This window comes from Meles meles, chromosome 17 (assembly GCF_922984935.1).
Source record: "Meles meles chromosome 17, mMelMel3.1 paternal haplotype, whole genome shotgun sequence".
Taxonomy (NCBI): domain Eukaryota; kingdom Metazoa; phylum Chordata; class Mammalia; order Carnivora; family Mustelidae; genus Meles; species Meles meles.
This window is the reverse complement of record NC_060082.1, coordinates 60,606,833-60,626,068: the sequence shown is the minus strand read 5'-3', so window position 1 is coordinate 60,626,068 and position 19,236 is coordinate 60,606,833. Positions and strand designations below refer to the sequence as shown.

At 41.7% G+C, this 19,236-nt stretch overlaps 1 protein-coding gene across 6 annotated transcripts in view; it reads left to right on the top strand.

Annotated features, from left to right (window-relative positions):
* The window catches only part of SDCCAG8 (SHH signaling and ciliogenesis regulator SDCCAG8), a 230,453-nt gene that overhangs the window by 137,202 nt on the left and 74,015 nt on the right, over nt 1–19,236 (top strand). For 3 of the 6 annotated variants that reach the window (XM_045982261.1, XM_045982263.1, XM_045982262.1), the window contains 3 exons: nt 6,036–6,163; nt 8,221–8,329; nt 17,385–17,516. In XM_045982261.1, the coding sequence (XP_045838217.1) occupies nt 6,036–6,163; nt 8,221–8,329; nt 17,385–17,516 (369 nt within the window). The remainder of the gene's footprint in view (nt 1–6,035; nt 6,164–8,220; nt 8,330–17,384; nt 17,517–19,236) is intronic. The other 3 variants (XM_045982265.1, XM_045982264.1, XM_045982266.1) reach the window with 1 other exon arrangement.

Below are 19,236 nucleotides of genomic sequence, written 5' to 3'. Positions count from 1 at the left end.
CCCGCATCCGGCTCTCTGCTCGGCAGCGAGCCTGCTTCCCTCTCTCTCTCTCTCTGCCTGCCTGTCTACTTGTGATCTCTCTCTGTCGAATAAATAAATAAAATCTTTAAAAAAAAAAAAAAAAAGAAAATGGTGTAGATGCATTTGTGTAAAACTGAATATATAAGTAAAAATAAAAATAAAAAAAACACAAAGCAAACAAAACTATAAGCAAATATTTAATTCTAGTTCACAGTAGATACGCTTTCTGTAGTAGATCAGCAATTTTGAAAATATGTTCTGTGTAAGTTACTGTGTAACTTACTGTGTAAGTTTGAACAAATGAGTAAACATATTGAAGATAATGGGAGCCACATTTCTCATTGTTGAGGAGGAAAGTTACAGTGATGGAAAGAGGGGAACTAGGTTCTATCTATGTTGTTGGATCAGAATTGGAGAGATTGGTATGAATGTACATGTACTATTAATATAAACATATTTGGAAAAATACTTGTATGTTTATACATTTATAACCCATATATATTATACATATATTACCCATCCTGGTCCTGTCTACTAAGATGACCTAGGAGCAGACTTCTCGGAAGCAATGTGTACCACCTGATGAAAGATCTTGGTTTCTAAATACCATTCTCCACTAAAAGGCAGACGAGCTCCTCGGACAAAGGCTGATTGCAAGACTGGTACAAAGATAGTACCAGACGAGCCTGAAACAGCTTGGTGGGGGTTGAAAGCCAAGAAGTTCACAGGGATAATAGAGATCTAGGAAACAGCTTGAAGGGGTTCGCACTGGCCAAATCTAGGATGAGTTGAACCAAAAAAGAAATGACCATAATAGATTATAGCCCACTGAGTAAAAATGGAATCCATGACTCCATGCTAATATCAATGAATTAATAATGGGAGAGAAAGGAAAGCCCATTCTTACAGCACAATGTTAACTAATAAGTGAGAAAGAATGTTAGAATAGAAGAGCCACCATTGGATATACAACTCAAGATGAGAATTTAATGAGGAATAGGGTATTTATTTACATGGTCTTATCACCTCCCAACAAATTACCTATGAATTACAAAGAGGGAAATAATAATTTTATGGTGGAGAAGCTTGGGAGAGACCACCTAACCAGTGTTGTGCCCGGATTGGCTCCTGCCAGCTTATGAACGCCAACTGTGTGTATTTCTTCCTAACTCCTTGTTCAGTGATGTTATGTTGGTAGCTTGAAACAGGCCGTGGTAGAAGCATTTACACTGAAAATTGGTAAACACTACAAATAAGCAATTTCCCCCCTCTGGGGATCAGTTATTAAACATGTTACTAGCACACCAATGACATTAACCAAGTGATCAAAGAGAATATCGCCAGTGTTGGGACACATGAACATCATGTGTCTTAACTCACAATGACACCCATACCTTCCTGCTGCTTTTCTCTGTAATGCCATCAAGAATGGCTCTCAGCTGGTAAGCATGTTATGCCTCATAATTTTGTCATACCAGTATTCTACTGTCACAGAGCTCTGGGTATTGTACTTTGGAAGGGCAACACCATTTCACCAAAAGGGTTGTATGTTTAATACTCCAACTTCAGCCCTAGGGAAAAGGTAACTAGAATCATGGTATATGGGATTGGTGCCTCAAATCACCTCCGCTATAGGCCCCATGCTCGTGTTAGACTTGAAGCCTTCATCATTTCTGTCCTAGACTCATCGATGAACTTTAGGATCCTCAGAAACGTTTAATCCTTCAATGTTGCCGTAAAATTTAGAATGTCCTTTAAAAAATCTAATAAGTCATTTTTGCTCTGTGACAGGAACATTTTAAAAATAGCAGGATTTAAAATAATAAGTGATACAGAAAAGTTGAGGATCAAAAACATAAAGTGAATTCTTCAGTCCATTTCTTTAATGGGATGTTAATATGATTGCAGACATTTTTAGAGAATATAATGCGCCGAAACTGTCATTGGGAAAAAGGAGTGACAACACCTCTCTGCGTCCTTAGTCCATGTTCGAGGACTGTTCAGTGAGTGTGTACTTCCTTTAACTGTTGACTGTCTTCAAGAAAATGTGGACATGCCCACATATGGCCACTGGTGATTGTGAGTAACTTGGAGAAGACGGTAGATGTCTATTCTACTGCCTTTGCTCCTTTTTAAAATCAGCTCTACGGAGCTCAACTTAAATATAATAAAAATCACCAGTTGTAGGTGTGCAAGAAAAAATATTTTGACAAGTATCTACAGAGGTGGAACCATCATAATCCTGACACAGAACACTTCTGTCAACCCCAAATGTCCCTCACGCCCCTTTGTTCCCTCATACACCCCCCCCCCCCCCCCGTTCGTAGATCCTGCGGCTCTAGTGTTTACTTTTCTAGAATGTCATGTAAATGAAATCATACAATATGTTTTCAGGTCTGGCTTCTTTAACGAAGCATCCTGCCTTGGAGCCTCACCCTTGTGTGCTACTTATAGTAGCTGTTCCTTTTTATTCCTACAAGTCCCAGTAGCCCCACGAGGCGATACCACCAGTTTAACCAGTTAGCGGTTAGTGGGCATTTAGATTGTTTCCAGCTTTTAGCTATTATGGCTAAACCTTTCAACCTTGTTTTAACCACAACCAAGAAATTCTTCCTTACTGCCATCGCTTTTATTCCAGTTGATAAAAGGCGTTTAACTACAAGTTTGATTAAGCGAGATCGTCAGTGTTCTGAGTGAGAGCTGCAAGAAACCCAGTTGGGGGAGACTAGAGCAGACACCCTTTCTGACGCTCTCCCCCCCAGCTGGCACTGGCCTCTCATTTTTCTTTGCTTCCGTAGTTTTCCCCCTTGTAGACTGCTTTTGTTGTGTTCCACCTTCTGCTTCTGATTTTAGCCATTTCGAAGTCCCTGTCGGGAACAAGGACTCTGCCATATTTATCTCTGTTTGACCCAGTGCCTAGCAGAGTGCCTTTCACATAATAAGAGTTATGATGAATAGTAAACGAATTGATTTGGGTTCTTCTCTAATCCCTCCCTTGGATACTTAAGTGGTTTTTATTAATTCTCTCAGTCCACCATTGCATTACCTCTGGAGCGCCATAAAATAGGTTTCCGTAAATCAGAATATTTCACATCCCACCTCTGCCTTCACATCACTTACAATGTAACCTTCGAGCCTGTGTCTTTTTTCAGCTGTAATGTGAGAGGATTTGATTAAACAGATTTGAGATTCCTTTTCAGTTCTAACATTCTAAGGTTTTATAAAAAGCCTACTATGTCAGAAAGAACCTGCGAGGGGAGAAGGCAACACAGAAGGAAAGGGGGCTGGAGGGAGGAAATAGGAAAGTAAAGCTATGCTGTGTTTTTATGCAGTGAAAAAAAAAATGTTAACTAGACTACTGGTGATCATTTCGTACTGTGTACAGATATCGAGCCATTATGTTGTACACCTGAAACTAATATGTTATATGTCAATTATACCTCAATTAAAAATTACAAAACAACATGTTTCTTAAATAGAATAAAAATTGGAGAAGCACTCAAGAAACAAAACTTGGTGTATGATACAACATTTGTTGGTATAGCATTGTTTTTTTTTAAGATTTATTTATGTATTTGAGAGAGAGCTTGTACACAAGGTGGGCGGGCGGGACAGAGGGAGAGGGAGAAGCAGGCTCCCTGGTGAGCAGGGAGCCCAACGTAGGGCTCCATCCCAGGACCCTGGGATCATGACTGGATCACTTCACCTTCTCAGTATGCATTCTTTTAATTGTCTTATTTTAGAAGGAGAACTACGATAACCATAGTTATTTTTTTCTATAGTCAATTTAGAATATCAGTTATTAGGCAACCTGTCATGCTAAAAATTGATGTTGAGACTGGCAACCCCTTTATGTAAGAGAACCATAGCCCTGGTTTGCAAAGGGTGGCCCCAATTATGGCTGTTGTCCTGGCGTGATTATTAGTAGTGCTCCTTGTCACTCTCCAGTGGATGCTGGTTTTGAGCAGTACACTGTCCAGCTACCTGGTTATTAGTGCCCCCAGAGCCTCACATCTCCCTGCCTGTAACCAGGGGTCTGATCTCGGGGTGGTCCCTCAGTGGAAGAGTCCACAGTGCTCTTTTTAGCCTGATTCCTTCCGCAGCACGGTCTCTAGCTGGCAAAGCCACTAGAACCACTCTCTTCCAGGCACTCTCCTTTTTGACATGTCCGAAAAGTTTTTGCCTCCTCATTCTAGCCTTGAGCAGATTCTCCAGCCTCGGTAAAGACAGCATCTCCCCTTCCCCCATGGCAAGGGTCTGAGAACATCTACTCATTCATTAGGCATTCACTGCCCGCTGCTGGTGTGCCAATCCTGAGACGGGCTCCGGATTTAGAGAGACAAAGATGACAAGAAGCAGTAAGTCAAGTGTGACAAATGCCATCTTAGTGGGACGTATTCATTTACAACATATATTAGGGTCACTGAGGAAAGAATACTTAATTTCCAAGAGCATGGAAGGAGAGGGGAGAATTTTGAGCAGACCTTAAAGGAGTAGTGTTCACTGAGCAGAGGGACAGGGGTGGGCACAGGGGTGCAGGGGCGGAACAGGACTCAGGGGGGAAGCCATCCCAGGAAAACAAAGAGACATATGCAGTGATCCATGGGCAGAAGACGCATGGTGTGACTGGGAAGGCAAAAAGTGGCCTAGTGTCTCTGTTTGTTGCAATATACCGGTTTGGAGCTGAGTGTGAGGGAAGACCCTGGAGCAGGTCCAAGGGGGGCTGTTATTAGAAGCACCAGAAGGGACCTTATTTCACATTTAGCATGGACTCCTGATGTTCCGTTCGAGTGAGCGATGGGTATAGATTCCTCCTGAACTTTTATACCACAACATTACCGCATGCATTGACCAGTTTCAATACAGACTTTCCTTATGTTGCTTTATAATTAGAAGCCAATGAATCGACGCTCCACAGCGGTATGTAGACTACTAGTGATAGCTTTATGGAATTGTTTATTTTTAGTTTGGCAAAGGCAAGGCAGTAAATATCTCAATTAGTAAACTAAAACAGCACGGATGAGAAATGCCCACAAGGAGATAGGAGTTAGAAATAACTAAGTCAGTTAATTAAAGGAAACCCTCGTTTCACTTCCCTGGGTTTAGAGTATGAGGAACCACCTAATGTGTGTGTGTTGGCGGGGGGGGGGGGGGTCAGTGTTGCTGTCAGAAGTGTGGTCCTGTCTTCTAATTGTTCAGGCACTTTCTGTCTTTAGGAAACACTTTAGGAGCGGAATGACCCATCTCACTGGGTCAGTAATCCCATCACCATGGGTAGGACATCGTCTTGGACTATGGAATATTCTCATCCTGCAAACTTGCCTCAGTGTGAACCAAAAGGGGTCTTGTTATGAAGTGCTGGGGGAAGTTACTCGTTCTCGTAGTCATATTTCTGTTCCCATTACGTGGCCTAATATGTGAATATGTTTAATGAAAAATGCAGAACCATTTCCCTGCTCCTGGGTAGGATCCCCTACATTCTATCTGAGATTCCATTTTAAGTTGGGGAGGAAAAGCAGAGGTGGTCTACAAAGCTGAGTTTCAAGAATTTAAGGGATGGTGTATTGAACCGTGCCGTTGGTAGGACTGCAAGATCTATAGGAAATACGGACCGTTCAAAAGTTAAAACACGAAATGGTGGCCCAGAATGTTGATAGTCTTACTGAAAAGGAGGTTTGTGTTTTCAGGTTACGAAATACCAGTATTCGGATATCACGATTTCTTGGTTTTTAGAGTTGTGTCCTTGAATCTGTTTCGATTTATGGCAGGTATTAAACACAGCACGAAAGGCCCTTTGGCTCCCCTCCCCCCAGGGGGCCAGGGTGGGTGGGGGGATGGTGGGAGGGAAGAGGGAGCTGGGAAGGTGGAGGGGTGGGGGGTCGGGGGTCTGACAGACGTTGTTATCTTCTGCTTCACAATTTACTGCGTTCAGCTCTCCGTGGTCCGTAGGGGAGATGGTGAGGCTCGGTGCGTGTGTCGGTTACATTTCTGTCTGTCTCCTCTCTGCTTTGCAGACTGGAAAAAGCTAGCATTCAGCAGAGCCTCAGCAACGAAGCGAAGGCCCAAGCCCTTCAGGCCCAGCAAAGGGAGCAGGAGCTGACACAGAAGATGCAGCAAATGGAGGCCCAGCACGACAGAGCTGGTAGGTGGCAGGGAAGATTAGAGCCTGGGCACCGGCTCACAAGCCAGGCCCACGCCTTACTGTGAAATGACATCAGGAACACCTGTAACCTTTGGCTGGCCGAAGGGAGCAGATGCTAACTACACCGGAGGTTCCGAATTACATATTAGTTAGCGTTTAACAGAGAAAATGGAAAGTATTGCCCACTGTCTGTTGATTTCAGAGTGCTGCTCTCACATCTGCCGCACCATCTGGATTATGAGTTTATTTACCTGTGTTCAAGAAACGCAAAGCTGAGAGAGACCACAACAAAGTAGAAAAACAAAGGGCTTGTTTTTGGCTGGGTTTTCAGGCACACATGTTATATAAAAAAATAGCATCAGAAGCTCTGCGGGAAATGCTCTGAGCTTACAGTTAGAGTCTCCTGAATAGCATTGAACAGTTCCCACAGTACACACATTATAGCTCCTCTAAAAGCCTAATGAGTTTGCTTCAGCATCCAAACTGGAGAAAAGCTTTAGCCATTAATCGGTTCTTAATTCACTGTCGCAGCTGGATGTAATTCAGTGGCTCCAAATTGATATGTTCCTTTATTTAATCTTTGCAGCTTCGAACATTTTTAGCATTTGTATGATTTCCCCACCTCCCCCAGCCCAATCTAGAGTGATGTTTAATCCTTTGCATTCTTCAAGTTCTCAAACTGCTGTGAAAATTCACTAATACAAGGCATTGACCACAGCTGGCAGCTTGGCTAAAAATTGCTATCTTTCATCACATCGGTGCTGTTTCGCAGACGGAGTTGGCCAGTAACTCTTTACCTTTCATTTGAAAGTAAAATGCACTTTTGTTCGAAGCAGGCAGTTTGATGCGTTCAGCTGGAGCGTTCTGTAGCTCCTTTCACTTTCGAGTTGTGTGTTCATAGACAGTGTGAGTCAAAACAAGACTGCGTCAGTCATTATAATTCCACACCGCATACTCTGAGCTGATTGTCCTATTAAAACAAAAGTTTAATTGATCCTGCCTCTTCCAGAAAAGTGTTGCTTAATTTCCAGTGCCTTGATTTATTTTGCTTTGTAGGCTCTATGCTTTTTGCCAGTCAGTGGCTGAAATCGGAAAGAAAGCCTGACACGTAAAGATAATTTTCACATGGTCTCGTGTACGCTGTATTTGATGACAGGGTGAAAAAGCGAGTGTCATACTATAGGGGAGAAATGGTAACATAACCTCTGTTAAGTCATCCGTTTGCTCATAAAGAGGCAAATGTCACATTGACCCATGGTACCCTCCTGCATTTTCCCAGACTCGGGAGATGTTTTTCCACTAAAAGTAAGAGGAGGAAATTCCAGGAAAACTTAGTGTTTGCCCCTCCTGCTTGCACGATTCTAGTGATCAAGGGGTCTTGGGCAGAATCTCTAAGAGCTGCGTGAGAGGATTTAATGGCTAAGACCACCTTAAGAACACTCCTTTTATTTTGCACAAAAATCCCACACTCTCTTCAATTCCTTGACCAGATCTTCAGTGATACTCGTACTGTTGACAATGAAATCCAACTTCTAGGGAAAATTTTGTTATTTTACCTTCATAATGAAAGAAGCATACCCAAGAGGTGGAGATAGTGAGATATATGTGGGCATATGAGACAGAAAGCAAGAATTACAGTATAGAAGAGAGTTCCTCTGTTATTTTAAAGTTGCGAATTATCTAGTTGTGATCATTCTTGACACTGTTTATAGTGAAATTGTCAAAATAAAAATACAATATCGTGCATATTACAAAGACATAAGCATCCACGGCTCCATTTGACATAATCTGACACTTTATCGACACGTTGAAACGTTCCCCCAAGCTGGTATGATTCAAACTCTTTCCGGGGTATAATTATTAGAAAAATTAATGCCTCCCAAATTTAGTGTCTTGCCAGGTGAGTGGTCCTTGACTTTGAGGACACTGAAATTGACCTAGTGGCTTATAGGAATTAGGTAGTGGTCTTAGAACTTTGACTGGTCTACGTATGGAAGCCTTCCAGAGTTACAACCATAAACATCTTATATTGGTGGGGGGGTTATTGTTATTTCTAGAAAATGAACAGTATTCATTGCTGACCTCCCAGAATACATTTTTGATAAAGTTAAAGGAAGAGTGCTGTACATTAGCCAAGAAACTGGAGCAAATCTCTACAAAAAGCAGGTGGGTAATATTATACAATACTTATACATTACTGAGCACTGTTTGTGTGAATACTGTCATTTTTTTCTTAAAAAAACAGCATTTCCACTGTTTGAGGCTGATGTCAACATTAGATATGTGTTGATGTATTTCCTGTGAAAATATTTCCTCTGAATGGACAATTTCTTAATACACACATTTCTAAATTTTCCATATAGACAGTAAATAAAACCATCCTTTCATTCTCCTAAAATTGATTCGTTTTATTAGAACAACTGTCATTCATTTTGTAGGTACACTGCTCTTTTTTAAAATGTATCGATTGGGATCTTTGTGAATTACTTTCTGCACATTTCCTAATCAGGTTATTTCCATGAATGAATGATTTTATATTCTAAATGATAAGAAGCCTGAGTTCTCATCTCAGCTCTGAGAGTAACTGTGTAATCTCAGACAAATTTACGTGACCTGCTTCAACTGTGATTTCCTCTTGTAAATGAATGGTGCTGGACAGAATCACTTCAAATTGAACTATAAAAGGTGTCACTCACATAAACAAACCAGATATCAGATGTCCCATTAAAATACAACCCAATGGAAAACTAACCTATAGATCTCTTCTGTATTTTGCTGAAGTTCACTTTGATCTACACAGAGCAAGCAGTAGGGCTCAGCAAACAAACTTCTGCCTCCGGTATCCCATTCAGAAAGAATTTCCTAGAGAATCAGAGCATATCCGATCACCCCGAGCTCTGTCTTGGGTTCCTGCATCAAAGAGTGGCTTAGCTGTTGGACTCCCCATCCCTGAACCCTTTGGGGAGTCAGAGGGCTGATGAATCCAGTTCTGTTTGCTCGCAGGAACGCAGAGGCTCCTATAAAGCTCCCAGAAGGTGCTCTGCCATGTGCACCTTCTTGGCAAATACTAATTAAAGATCTTATTTGGGTAGAGAAAAGCTCAGGGTGCCAAAGTACCAGATATCTTCAAGAAGTTTGAATGATTTTGTCATAGGAGAGACCTTCATAGTATATCACAGTAGTTGCTGCTAACTAGAAATACTGGCTTTGCCTCACATAAGCTCAAATCTGATTCGTTAGAAACAAACAAACAAACAACCTGGATCATTACAATTTAAGAAAAAACTGCATTGATCTGGGACTTAAAAGAGTGTCATCTTAAGATCGCTTTGTGATTGACTATTAATTATCTTACTCTCTAAGGAGACAAAATTCTGGAAATGGCAGCTGGTAAAGGAGAAGGAGGTGGACTATATGCTCAATGTGGATTATTTAATTCTTACAACTTGAGACAGGAATTATTATCTTCTCTTACGTGTGAGGGAACCAGTACTCACAGTGTTTAAATGGCCGGGAAGTGGGAGAGCTAGAGTTCTACTCTAGATATTTCTCGTTCCAAGGCCTATGATCTTTCTTGTAAGAAGAGTAAGAAGTAAGAATTTTACATCTATTACCAAAGAAAACCCAGGCCGAAGCAGCTATGATGAGAAAGTCTGGAAAAGAACAAATATTCTTTAAATTCCCATGGGGAAGTAGGCACGCTCATCGTGTGAGGGTAAGCCTGGGAGTCTGGGTCCGCCTATGCCCTGCATCCTAGGCCCTCTTTCTTCTGCTCTAGACCTGTCCACTTATCCTGGATTGATCTAGTGAGACAGAGCCTAGCCCCGCGTCCCCTCCCCTTGCTTCAGATCCCTCCGGTTCCTGACCAGCGCTTTGCCGATGGAGCGTGCCTCTGTCTGTCTGATACATACCTGGCACGCGGTACGTACTTACTAAGTGAATGAAACAAGTATGGTTTTATCCCTCGTATCCTGACCTGGCTCTGGTCCCAGGCTGTTCCTGTGTTGATGACAGGCAGGGTGCAGTGAAAACCACTTTGGAATTCAGAAAGAACTCGGTTCAAATCTCACTCTGCCACCCGGCTGCATGACCTTGGGTACCAATCTCTCCAAACCTCAGCTTCTCCATCCCTAAGATATGTATATTTTTGAAATTTATTTTTATTTATTATTTAGAGAGAGCATGAAGGTTGGGGGGACGAGGGGCAGAGAGAGAGAGAGAGAATCTCAAGCAGGCTCCACACTCGGTGCGGAGCCTGACCCTGAGATCATGACCTGAGCCGAAACCAGGAGTCGGGTGCTTAACTGACTGAGCCACCCAGGCGGCCCTAAGACATTTCTAAAACCATGTTGCAGGATTGTTGTGGGGATGAGAAGTACCGAGAGATATACAGGTACATTCATACGCATATGCACAAATGGAAGGCGCCTCGCACGAGACTGGACACACAGGAGTGGAACCACAGCAGATGGCACGGTTTTCAGGGTCTTGACCGGACCAGTTTGGATTTGACTTTGACCTACCTATTATTGTCTTTTCCACGGAGGATCTGAGTGCCATTCTGACAGACATAAAGTCTATATCACAAGGAAAACCTTTTCAAAGGCAAAGCAGAATCGGGAAACTGTGGTCCAGTTGTGTTTGGAGTCCTGCTCTGGGATGGCCTGTTTCGTAAATCTGAAGAATTGAAATAGGCATCTACTGTATTTTTGCAAGTTTATCCAAAACAAGGGCAGGCCTAGCCCTTGTAAACACTCAAAAAATTGTTACTTATTATGCTTAAAACTTAAAGGAGCCCCTGAAGTTTATAAAATACTCATTTTGTGTGTCTCACGAGACTGTGGTAGATACGATAAACTGATTTTAAGATTGGTCGTTTGTTGACTCTTAATTTCTTGTCCACGGAGTCTCTTTTCCCTCTGGCTCCCTCTACGAAAAGGATGGCATTTGCAAACTTTGTACAAAATGTATCATTTGATTTTGACATTACCTTTTGCTTTGAATTCACCTGTATAACTTGAAGGGCCCTGAATGTTTCTTTTTAAATAGAGAGTATAAATTTACAAAGCCCTCTAGAAGCCTTCTGTACACCCTGTACTTAAACTTTGGGGATAAATGATTTTTTCCTGTGCTTTGAGGTAAGGAAAATCTTGGAGATTCTTGAGTTTTCTAAAGTGATATTATCCTTATGGAAATTCAGTGTCCACAATAATGAAACCTCATGGTAATTTCGAGCCAGCTTTCCCTCAGAATACTACAGTAAAATTTTTCTTCAAAGTGAATGCATTTATTTTGTATTACTCAACAATTAAGAACAATTTTTGTGGCTCCCCTTTCCTTACTCGGGATGTTTCTCGAGGAGTTCTACATTATTTATAAGTCCCGGACTAACCAAATGGCTCACACCGTTTATAATAAGCTTTATTCTTTCACTCGCAGATCTGGCCGTTTGACCAGAGCCCATGCTGTCCCTAGGAACGCTGACAGTCTGGGCTCACTGTGCGGAAGCTCTGACTCGTTACCCCAGCCTCAGGCTGCCCAGTGCAAGTGTTTAGAAACGGTCCCTCCAAGTGCGCCCGTCATATGCGTTTTCTCCCCAAGTAATGTGCGTGGTATTATGGCAGCGCCTTGAGCTCCTGTTGTATGCAAGCCCTCCCCAGTGATCAGCCTGGTACTCTCTGCCCAGCGCATTCCACACGGCTTGGGTGGTATCTCTAACTCCAGGGTTCGTGAATGGCACGTCCCAATTTCGAACTAAAAATGAACTGCCAATTCCGTGCATTTGCTAGAGCTGGTTTCTGACCACGAGACGGGACAATTAATTCCATTTTGCTTTTAATTGGCACCAGGCAGGCACGCTGGCTGATTGTAGTTGATGCTCTCATAAACTTTAGCTACCCTTTCGTCTTTATTCCCCGGGACCCCGGGAGCTTATTACAGTCCTGGGGTTGTTTTTGAGGGTGGTAAGTGGGGCTATTGAAATATCTTTGGTGCAATGTGATTCCTGTTTATCAAAGTGGGGGAAGTGTTCCCTCTCCGCAGGCGCTTGGATGAATCAGCAGTAAAATGTTTGCAGTGCAGTTTACAGGGCTGAGACCTCGGCCTGGGAAGAGCTGAGAAGTGATGGGCGCAGGGAGGAGTGAGCCTCCGCCCGCTGCAAGGGGGGGAGATCAAGCCTGGGCCGGGTTGCAGCCCCACCGTACTCCGATGTTGGAGAGACAAGCCCGCAAGAGAGGACAGAACCCCGGTCTACGTACGGGGTGGTTTGCGTCTCTTCTTTCTTTTCCCGTCACTGTCACTTTCTGGGTTGCTAGGCTTGCAGATCGATGTCTACCATTGCCCCTGGTGTATCTGTGATTTGCGTTTTGTAATTCAGAGGAACAATGGGAGTCCATTGGGTCTCGTTATATATAATGGTTGGTTTAATTTGGTTCACTTCTATCTTGTTAATTGTAAATTGATCATTAAGATTTGAATTCTAATCTGTCACCAGGGTTGTGGGTATTGAGGCTAGAGCAATGATCCTGGTTTTAATCACTGATGATGAGAAACAAATTTTATAATTTTGGTACATATTGCAGTTCATATATTTTAACACTGTATTTTATGGTGTTATAAATATTGTTAAATGACTTTTAGTGTAGTTTTACTGTGTGGACTATAATGTATAAATTATATTACTGTTTTGGCAACAGTCAGTATCCAACTGTGTGAGTTTAATTGAAGTAAAGAACACACACCCGGTTGAACTATTTTTTCCCCCCGCATGTTTAGACGATGTTAGGTTGGGATGCTACAAAAATTATATTCTACAAGGAGAGACTCGTACTGCCTCCTGCTAATTGTCACCAAAAACCAAGTGAGAATCTAAAAGAATAAAAAATTAAGGGGTTAGGTTTTCCCTTAAAAAAAGCAATTATCTCTGTAATCCTAATTGTCGTAGTAAAATATTATACTCGGTACAAGCGCCATCACACAATGTCACAGATATATAAAAATGCAGGGAAAAGTTCATGCTTCTGTGAAGCCAGAAACTACCTACATTATCTATAAAAATGGATTAGAGACAATTATTCTTTTATATGACACTGAGATAATCATGCCACAAACATAATCTGGAACCAACACAGAAACTTGTGCTGAAGTTTACCCTCTGAACCTTGCAAACTACTAGTTCTTTCAATATATCCTGGGCCCTAGACAGACAAATGATGATGTCCATGGACATTTGCCAAATTTTTATCCAACGCTGCAAGTTGGAAGGCAAATTACCATTATAAACAAAGGGAAATAAAAACCCCAAAATATGCAAAACAAACAAAAAAAATCAGCAATGAAATACTTGATAATACTGTGCACTTTACAAGACAACATTTATCTTTTTGTGGGCATGTAAGGCATCCCCAATGTAGGGCATTTGGCTATAACTATAAAGAAAAATTAAGAAAAAAATTTCCTATGACATTACCACCTAGCAAAGTATTCTTCATCTGTGAGGTATCTCCTTGCACTGAGTTTGCGTGTGGATGTAAGTGTGTACGTACGTGCGTACACATACATGCACCTGATGGGTGAGCTCCACTGCATATAAAGCCTGTATCCTGCTTTTCACTTATTATTATCTGGTGAATCTTTATCTAGATTCACTACTCTGGAAACCATTTAATTGAATCATTTGTATGCATAATAATTAGACATTTAAGATGTTCCCAGTTCTTCCATACGATAATAATTGTATTTGAATAATACAATAATATTTATGAATAATACAATAATAATTTTGTCCATTACTCTGAATTTTTGATGATTCCCTTAGCTGAGATGCCTGAAAGGGAATGCGGGTCCAAACTCTGACCTGTCTTTTATCTGTTTCAATAATAATGAGCCCTTTTAAGGCTATTGATGTGGATGATTTTGCTCAAGTACTACACTATACATGTACCCATGTGACACAAAGAGGTGAGATTTACAAAAGAAAATGTGAGAGGCAGTATAGCACAGTGGTCGGGACAACCCCTTTAGAGCTGGGCAGGCCAGTGTTTGTATCTGGACTGGGCTAATCACCCTTCGGGTGACCTCGGGCAAGTCATTAAACCTCCTATTTGCCTCACAGTGAAAAGGAAATAAACACTGACCTTGAAGAATTAATTGCGATCGTTAATATAAAGGGTGGATTCCACTGTCTGACAGAGTAGGCATGCATCACTAAACAAATATTCAACTGGAATCTGGCTTTGTTATGCACATTTTGAACAATAGTAGAAACTGAGCATTTTATAAATGTTGATTGACCTTTTCTATTTCTTCCCCTGTGAATATTTTTCATATTCCTCATAACATTCATTGGAATTTTGATGGAGACTGGGATAACACTTTATTAAATGATGCTTCTCATCTTCACGTGTCTCATTTTTTCTGTGTTCCCAGTTCTTTTTTTAATTTTGAAAATTTTGTTCCCAGTGCCTTTTGTTTTTCACGAAGGTTTTTCAAGATCAAAACGACTTTCAAAAATTTTTTTCCGGGTGTATTGAGAAGTTTTTGACGTATATCACTGTCTGAGTTTATTAAGTAGAGCATGATGGTGTGATTCACATGATTGTGACATGATGACCACAGTGGAGTCAGTTAAAGTCACTTTATTTTTTGCCTTAGATATGTGCCCGTTGTAAAAATTCAAAAAATATGGAAAGGAAAATATATTTTTAAAAAATTCCTAATTCTAACACCTCGAGATCATCCATAGTAATATGTAATGTATACCTTCAAGTATTTTTAAGGGGGGAGAGGAAAGAGTATGTTTTAAATTATAAAATGGTCTCACTTTATATATGCTGATTTTCAAATATTTTCCTTCCTTACCAATATATCATATTTTATCAGTAATTACCACCACCACCAGATAGCTCTCACTGTCAGAATAGCCTCTTGATATTCCTTTGTGTAAGTAATGCAGCCAATCTCCTGTTGACACATTTCTGGATTCAGTTTCCGGATATCAGGTTGCAGAGCCAGGTTGCTTCTAGAAAGAATGCTACTGCGAACGTTACGACTTTTTATGTGTAAAGGTTTCACATTTTTATATTATGAAAATCTGTTTCCCTTGTGAATGCTCTTTTAAAAAGTGACTTTTTTTTTTCTGGGAACAGGTAAATACTCTTCTGCATGTTTTCATAATCTGGTTTAAGGATATTTTCTTGTCTTTTTGGAATGTTTTTTTGCGTGTTGTGATAGGAGATACTATTCTTAGAAGAACACTCAATTAACAATTTTTTGTAACTGCCTTAAGTTCTTGGATATTGTATGTGATTTTGAAAAGAGAAACAGGAATCATTATTAACTGATTTAGACTATTTCAAATATAGGTGAATTCTCATTAGGAGAAGCAAGTGTAGACCAAGTGCTTGATCTGAGCTTGAAGGAGGTAATCCCTGCCCTCGTGGATAATCTAGTAAGAAAGATGAGGCATCGAGCCGCAGTTCAGAGGAATAAATTATAAGCTAATGTATGCAGAAAAGCTGGGGGTAGTTTCCAGAAAATGCGCTGGCATATTGAGAACTGCGAAGTATTAATCGGGGCAAGTTTCCTTTGAGATGCTGGAACCAGGATGAAAACAAAATGAGGGATGAGGGGAAGGAGAGGCGAGAAATTGCTTCATACGGTGACGCCAGTTGGCCCTTGGGGATGAGTTCCGCAAGCAAAGCCACGTGTCTCCTTGACCAGGAAGAAAAGACACTCCCACCTCATGGAGAAATCCGTTCTTTGGAGGGACATAATTCTGCATCAGGGGTCCCACCTAACCTTCAAGAGACGAACTCGTCCTTAACTGCTCGCATTTTCTTATGCAAGAGCTTTAAACTTTGGGTGCCTGTGGGGCAGTGGTGCACGAGGAGATGACGGCCAAGGATCCATGCTGAGCGAAAAGCGAGGCTAGCGATAGGGTTTTCCTCAGATAGGTTTCTGATCTTCAGATCTCGAGACTTGAGGTGATCTCCAAGATTCTGAAGAGGTGGCATATTTCCTGAGGGGCCCAAGTCGTCCCCAAAGCAGCTATACCTGTGATCCCACGTGAAATGTGTGAAGGCAGGAAGAAGATTGGGTAAATAGTACCTGTGGTGGCAAAGTGGGGGAAAGTGAACCCTATGTGTCCCCAGAGGAGGCGTTCGCATGGGAAGGAAGCTCCTCTGCCCTTGGGATGCCAGAAGCTCTTGGAAGGCAGAAGTGGTGCAGCATAGGACTGAAACCAGAGTTGCTGGTTCCACCGCCTGCCCCACACAGCCAGTGGCTGTCCCTCTTCCACCCAGCAGATCAGGGACTTCGCTCTGAAGACATTGAACCAGCAGGCTCTGGTTAGAATAGGGGCACTGAGCGTAGCAGAGGGAGAGTAATAGGAAAGATGAGATCCCCACCTGTCTATTTCCCACTGGCTCCTTAACCACTCGGGGTTAGGGTCAGACCCAGCGAGCAGGCAGCTGGAGAATTCTTCTCTTGAGAAGCAGAATGGCCACAGAGGGAAGAATGACAGACACGGATATGAGAAATCTCCCACTGGAAAAGACGGCTTGACGTTCCGTCACTCCACACCCGAGCCCTCACCACACCAGTGCACATGTGATCGTGATAAGCTACTGAGCCAGCAAGGACCAATATTTAGGTAGTCACATGATGTAAATATGCCTATTGCTTTAACTGCACACTGGAATAGTAATAATTCACATTGATAAGCTGGAGATGGGGTGGGAGGGTGGGTAGAGAAATGCCATTTTTCATTATTATGCCTTTTGGAACCATATGATTTTAATCATGTGCCATTACATTAGCTATGTTAATTAAAAGAAACAACGCTCTGTCGTAGAGATTAGGCCTGGGGTTGCTCCTTTAACAGTGTGGTGACTGGCCTGTAATAGGCACTCATTAAATTTTGGGTATGAGTATGAATCCTTATTATTTTTGTGTCATTCCTGGAAGAAGTCATCTCTCTCAGAGTAAGTCACTCTTCCTTTCTCCATGTAGACTGTCTACTATGTGAGTCCCTGCAATGCATATATCCCTCCACTAGACATTGTGTAACGTCTGAAATGTTTCAATTTATATAACATAACTTTTATTTACACTGTTATTTTTAAGTATGGGGTTTAAGATAATGTTAAGTTTATATTGTAAAAGTGTGCTCTGGTGATAAGAACCTTTAACATCTGTCACTTCTGTGTTTTCACCGCTCTAGATCTGAAATCGCTCAGCTCAATCAAGAGAAAATGTATACATACGACAAACTGGAAAAGTTACAGAGGAGAAATGAGGAGTTGGAGGAACAGTGTGTCCAACACGGGAGACTACATGAGATAATGAAGGAAAGGTAATTCAGTTTTAGTAATCACCTGACATGCCATATACTGAAGGTGTTTGGTTCAAAAGCAGAATGGAATTGATGTGCAATGATGGAATTCACGGCCACTGTGGCACATGAGGGATGTGCTCAAAATCTAATACTCTTGAGCTCTTGAGTTTTGTGCTTTCGTCACTTCTTATAATACACAAAGGGGGGGAGAGCATATCCCCCTTTACTATTCTCTAGACTCAGAGTTAGATGTAATAGAGAGCGTTGTAGGAAAACCATCTACCTTTAAGGTGTAAGTCGGTAATGTAATATGGAGGACTTTCACAGAAATTAGTTTTCATGTATTTTTTGTAAGATAAAACATATAAAAGGTCTAAGAAGATGAAATATCTTTTTTAAAAAATATATTTATTCATTTATTTGAGAGAGGGGGAGTGCATGCTTGAGTGAGGGGAGGGAGAGAGAATCCCTAAGGGGACTCTCTGCTGAGTGTAGAGCCCGATGTGGGGCTGGATTCCATGACCCATGAGATCAGGACCAGACCAGAACCAAGAGTCAAATGCTTAGCCGACTGAACCGACAGGTGCCCAAAGGTTAAATATCTTTATCAGATATGCACTGATGGTGTTGCTTGAGACAGAATTTGACTCCCAAACCTTTTGGTTCTTCCTAGTGGTGTCACTTGGAGCAAGTCATGTGACCTCCCTGAGCCTCAGTTTCTTCATCTGTGTGTTGGGACTAATAATGGCTACTTTGTAGTTTGACACAAGGTCAAATGTGTGTTAAGCACCTGGCTCCTACTAGTCACCTACTAAATGGCACCAATGATAGTCACTCTCTCTTTCCAGACGAGGAAACGCAAGCTCAGAGAGGCTAATGGATTTGCTCAAAGGGACAGGTTGGGGAGGTGGTAGAGTTCAAACTTGAATCTTGACGCTTTGACTCCAAATTCCATTCCTTTTTAGTGCAGTTCTTTGTAATAAACCCAACCCCTTGTCATTTCCTATAAATGTGTCACTTAAAATTTCTATATAATGATGGATTCCCCAGGGGAAAAGAAGCGTCAGTATTTACACCATACGGTGAATGGATTGCTGTAGGTTTGGACTCCACATGGTGATCACGTGCACAGCACCATGGGCGAGCTTGAAGGGGTTTTCTGGGCCTCCAGCCCCCTGTTCCTACCTGTTCCCCAGACACCCCGTACCTTCTCTGTTTCAAAAACAATTGTTGACGTAATTGAGAGGAAAATGAAAATTCTTATAGACTCCTTTTTTTTTTTTAAAATATATTTAAAGTCAACATAGATTCCTTGGGGAGGGGGTAAATACTTTATAACTTTGATCACTTGCTCAAAGGGAAAGGAAGGGAAGAAAGGCAGTTGGAAAATGGCACTGCTTTTTCAGTCACCAAAATATTAAAATGTGGGTGGATTTGGGAGATATTAATCATTCATCTATTTACTCGTTAAAATATTTGCTTAGGGGGCACCTGGGTGGCTCAGTAGGTTAAAGCCTCTGCCTTGGGCTCTGGTCATGATTCTGGAGTCCTGGGTTGAGCCCCGCATTGGGCTCTTTGCTCAGCGAGGAGCCTGCCTCCCCCCGCCCCCTGCCTGTCTCTCTGCCTACTTGTGATCTCTGTCTGTCAAATAAATAAATAAAATCTTTTTTTAAAAATATGTACTTAGATTCAGACACTGTTCTAGGCCAGACTAAAATATTTTGGGTTTTGTGGGCCA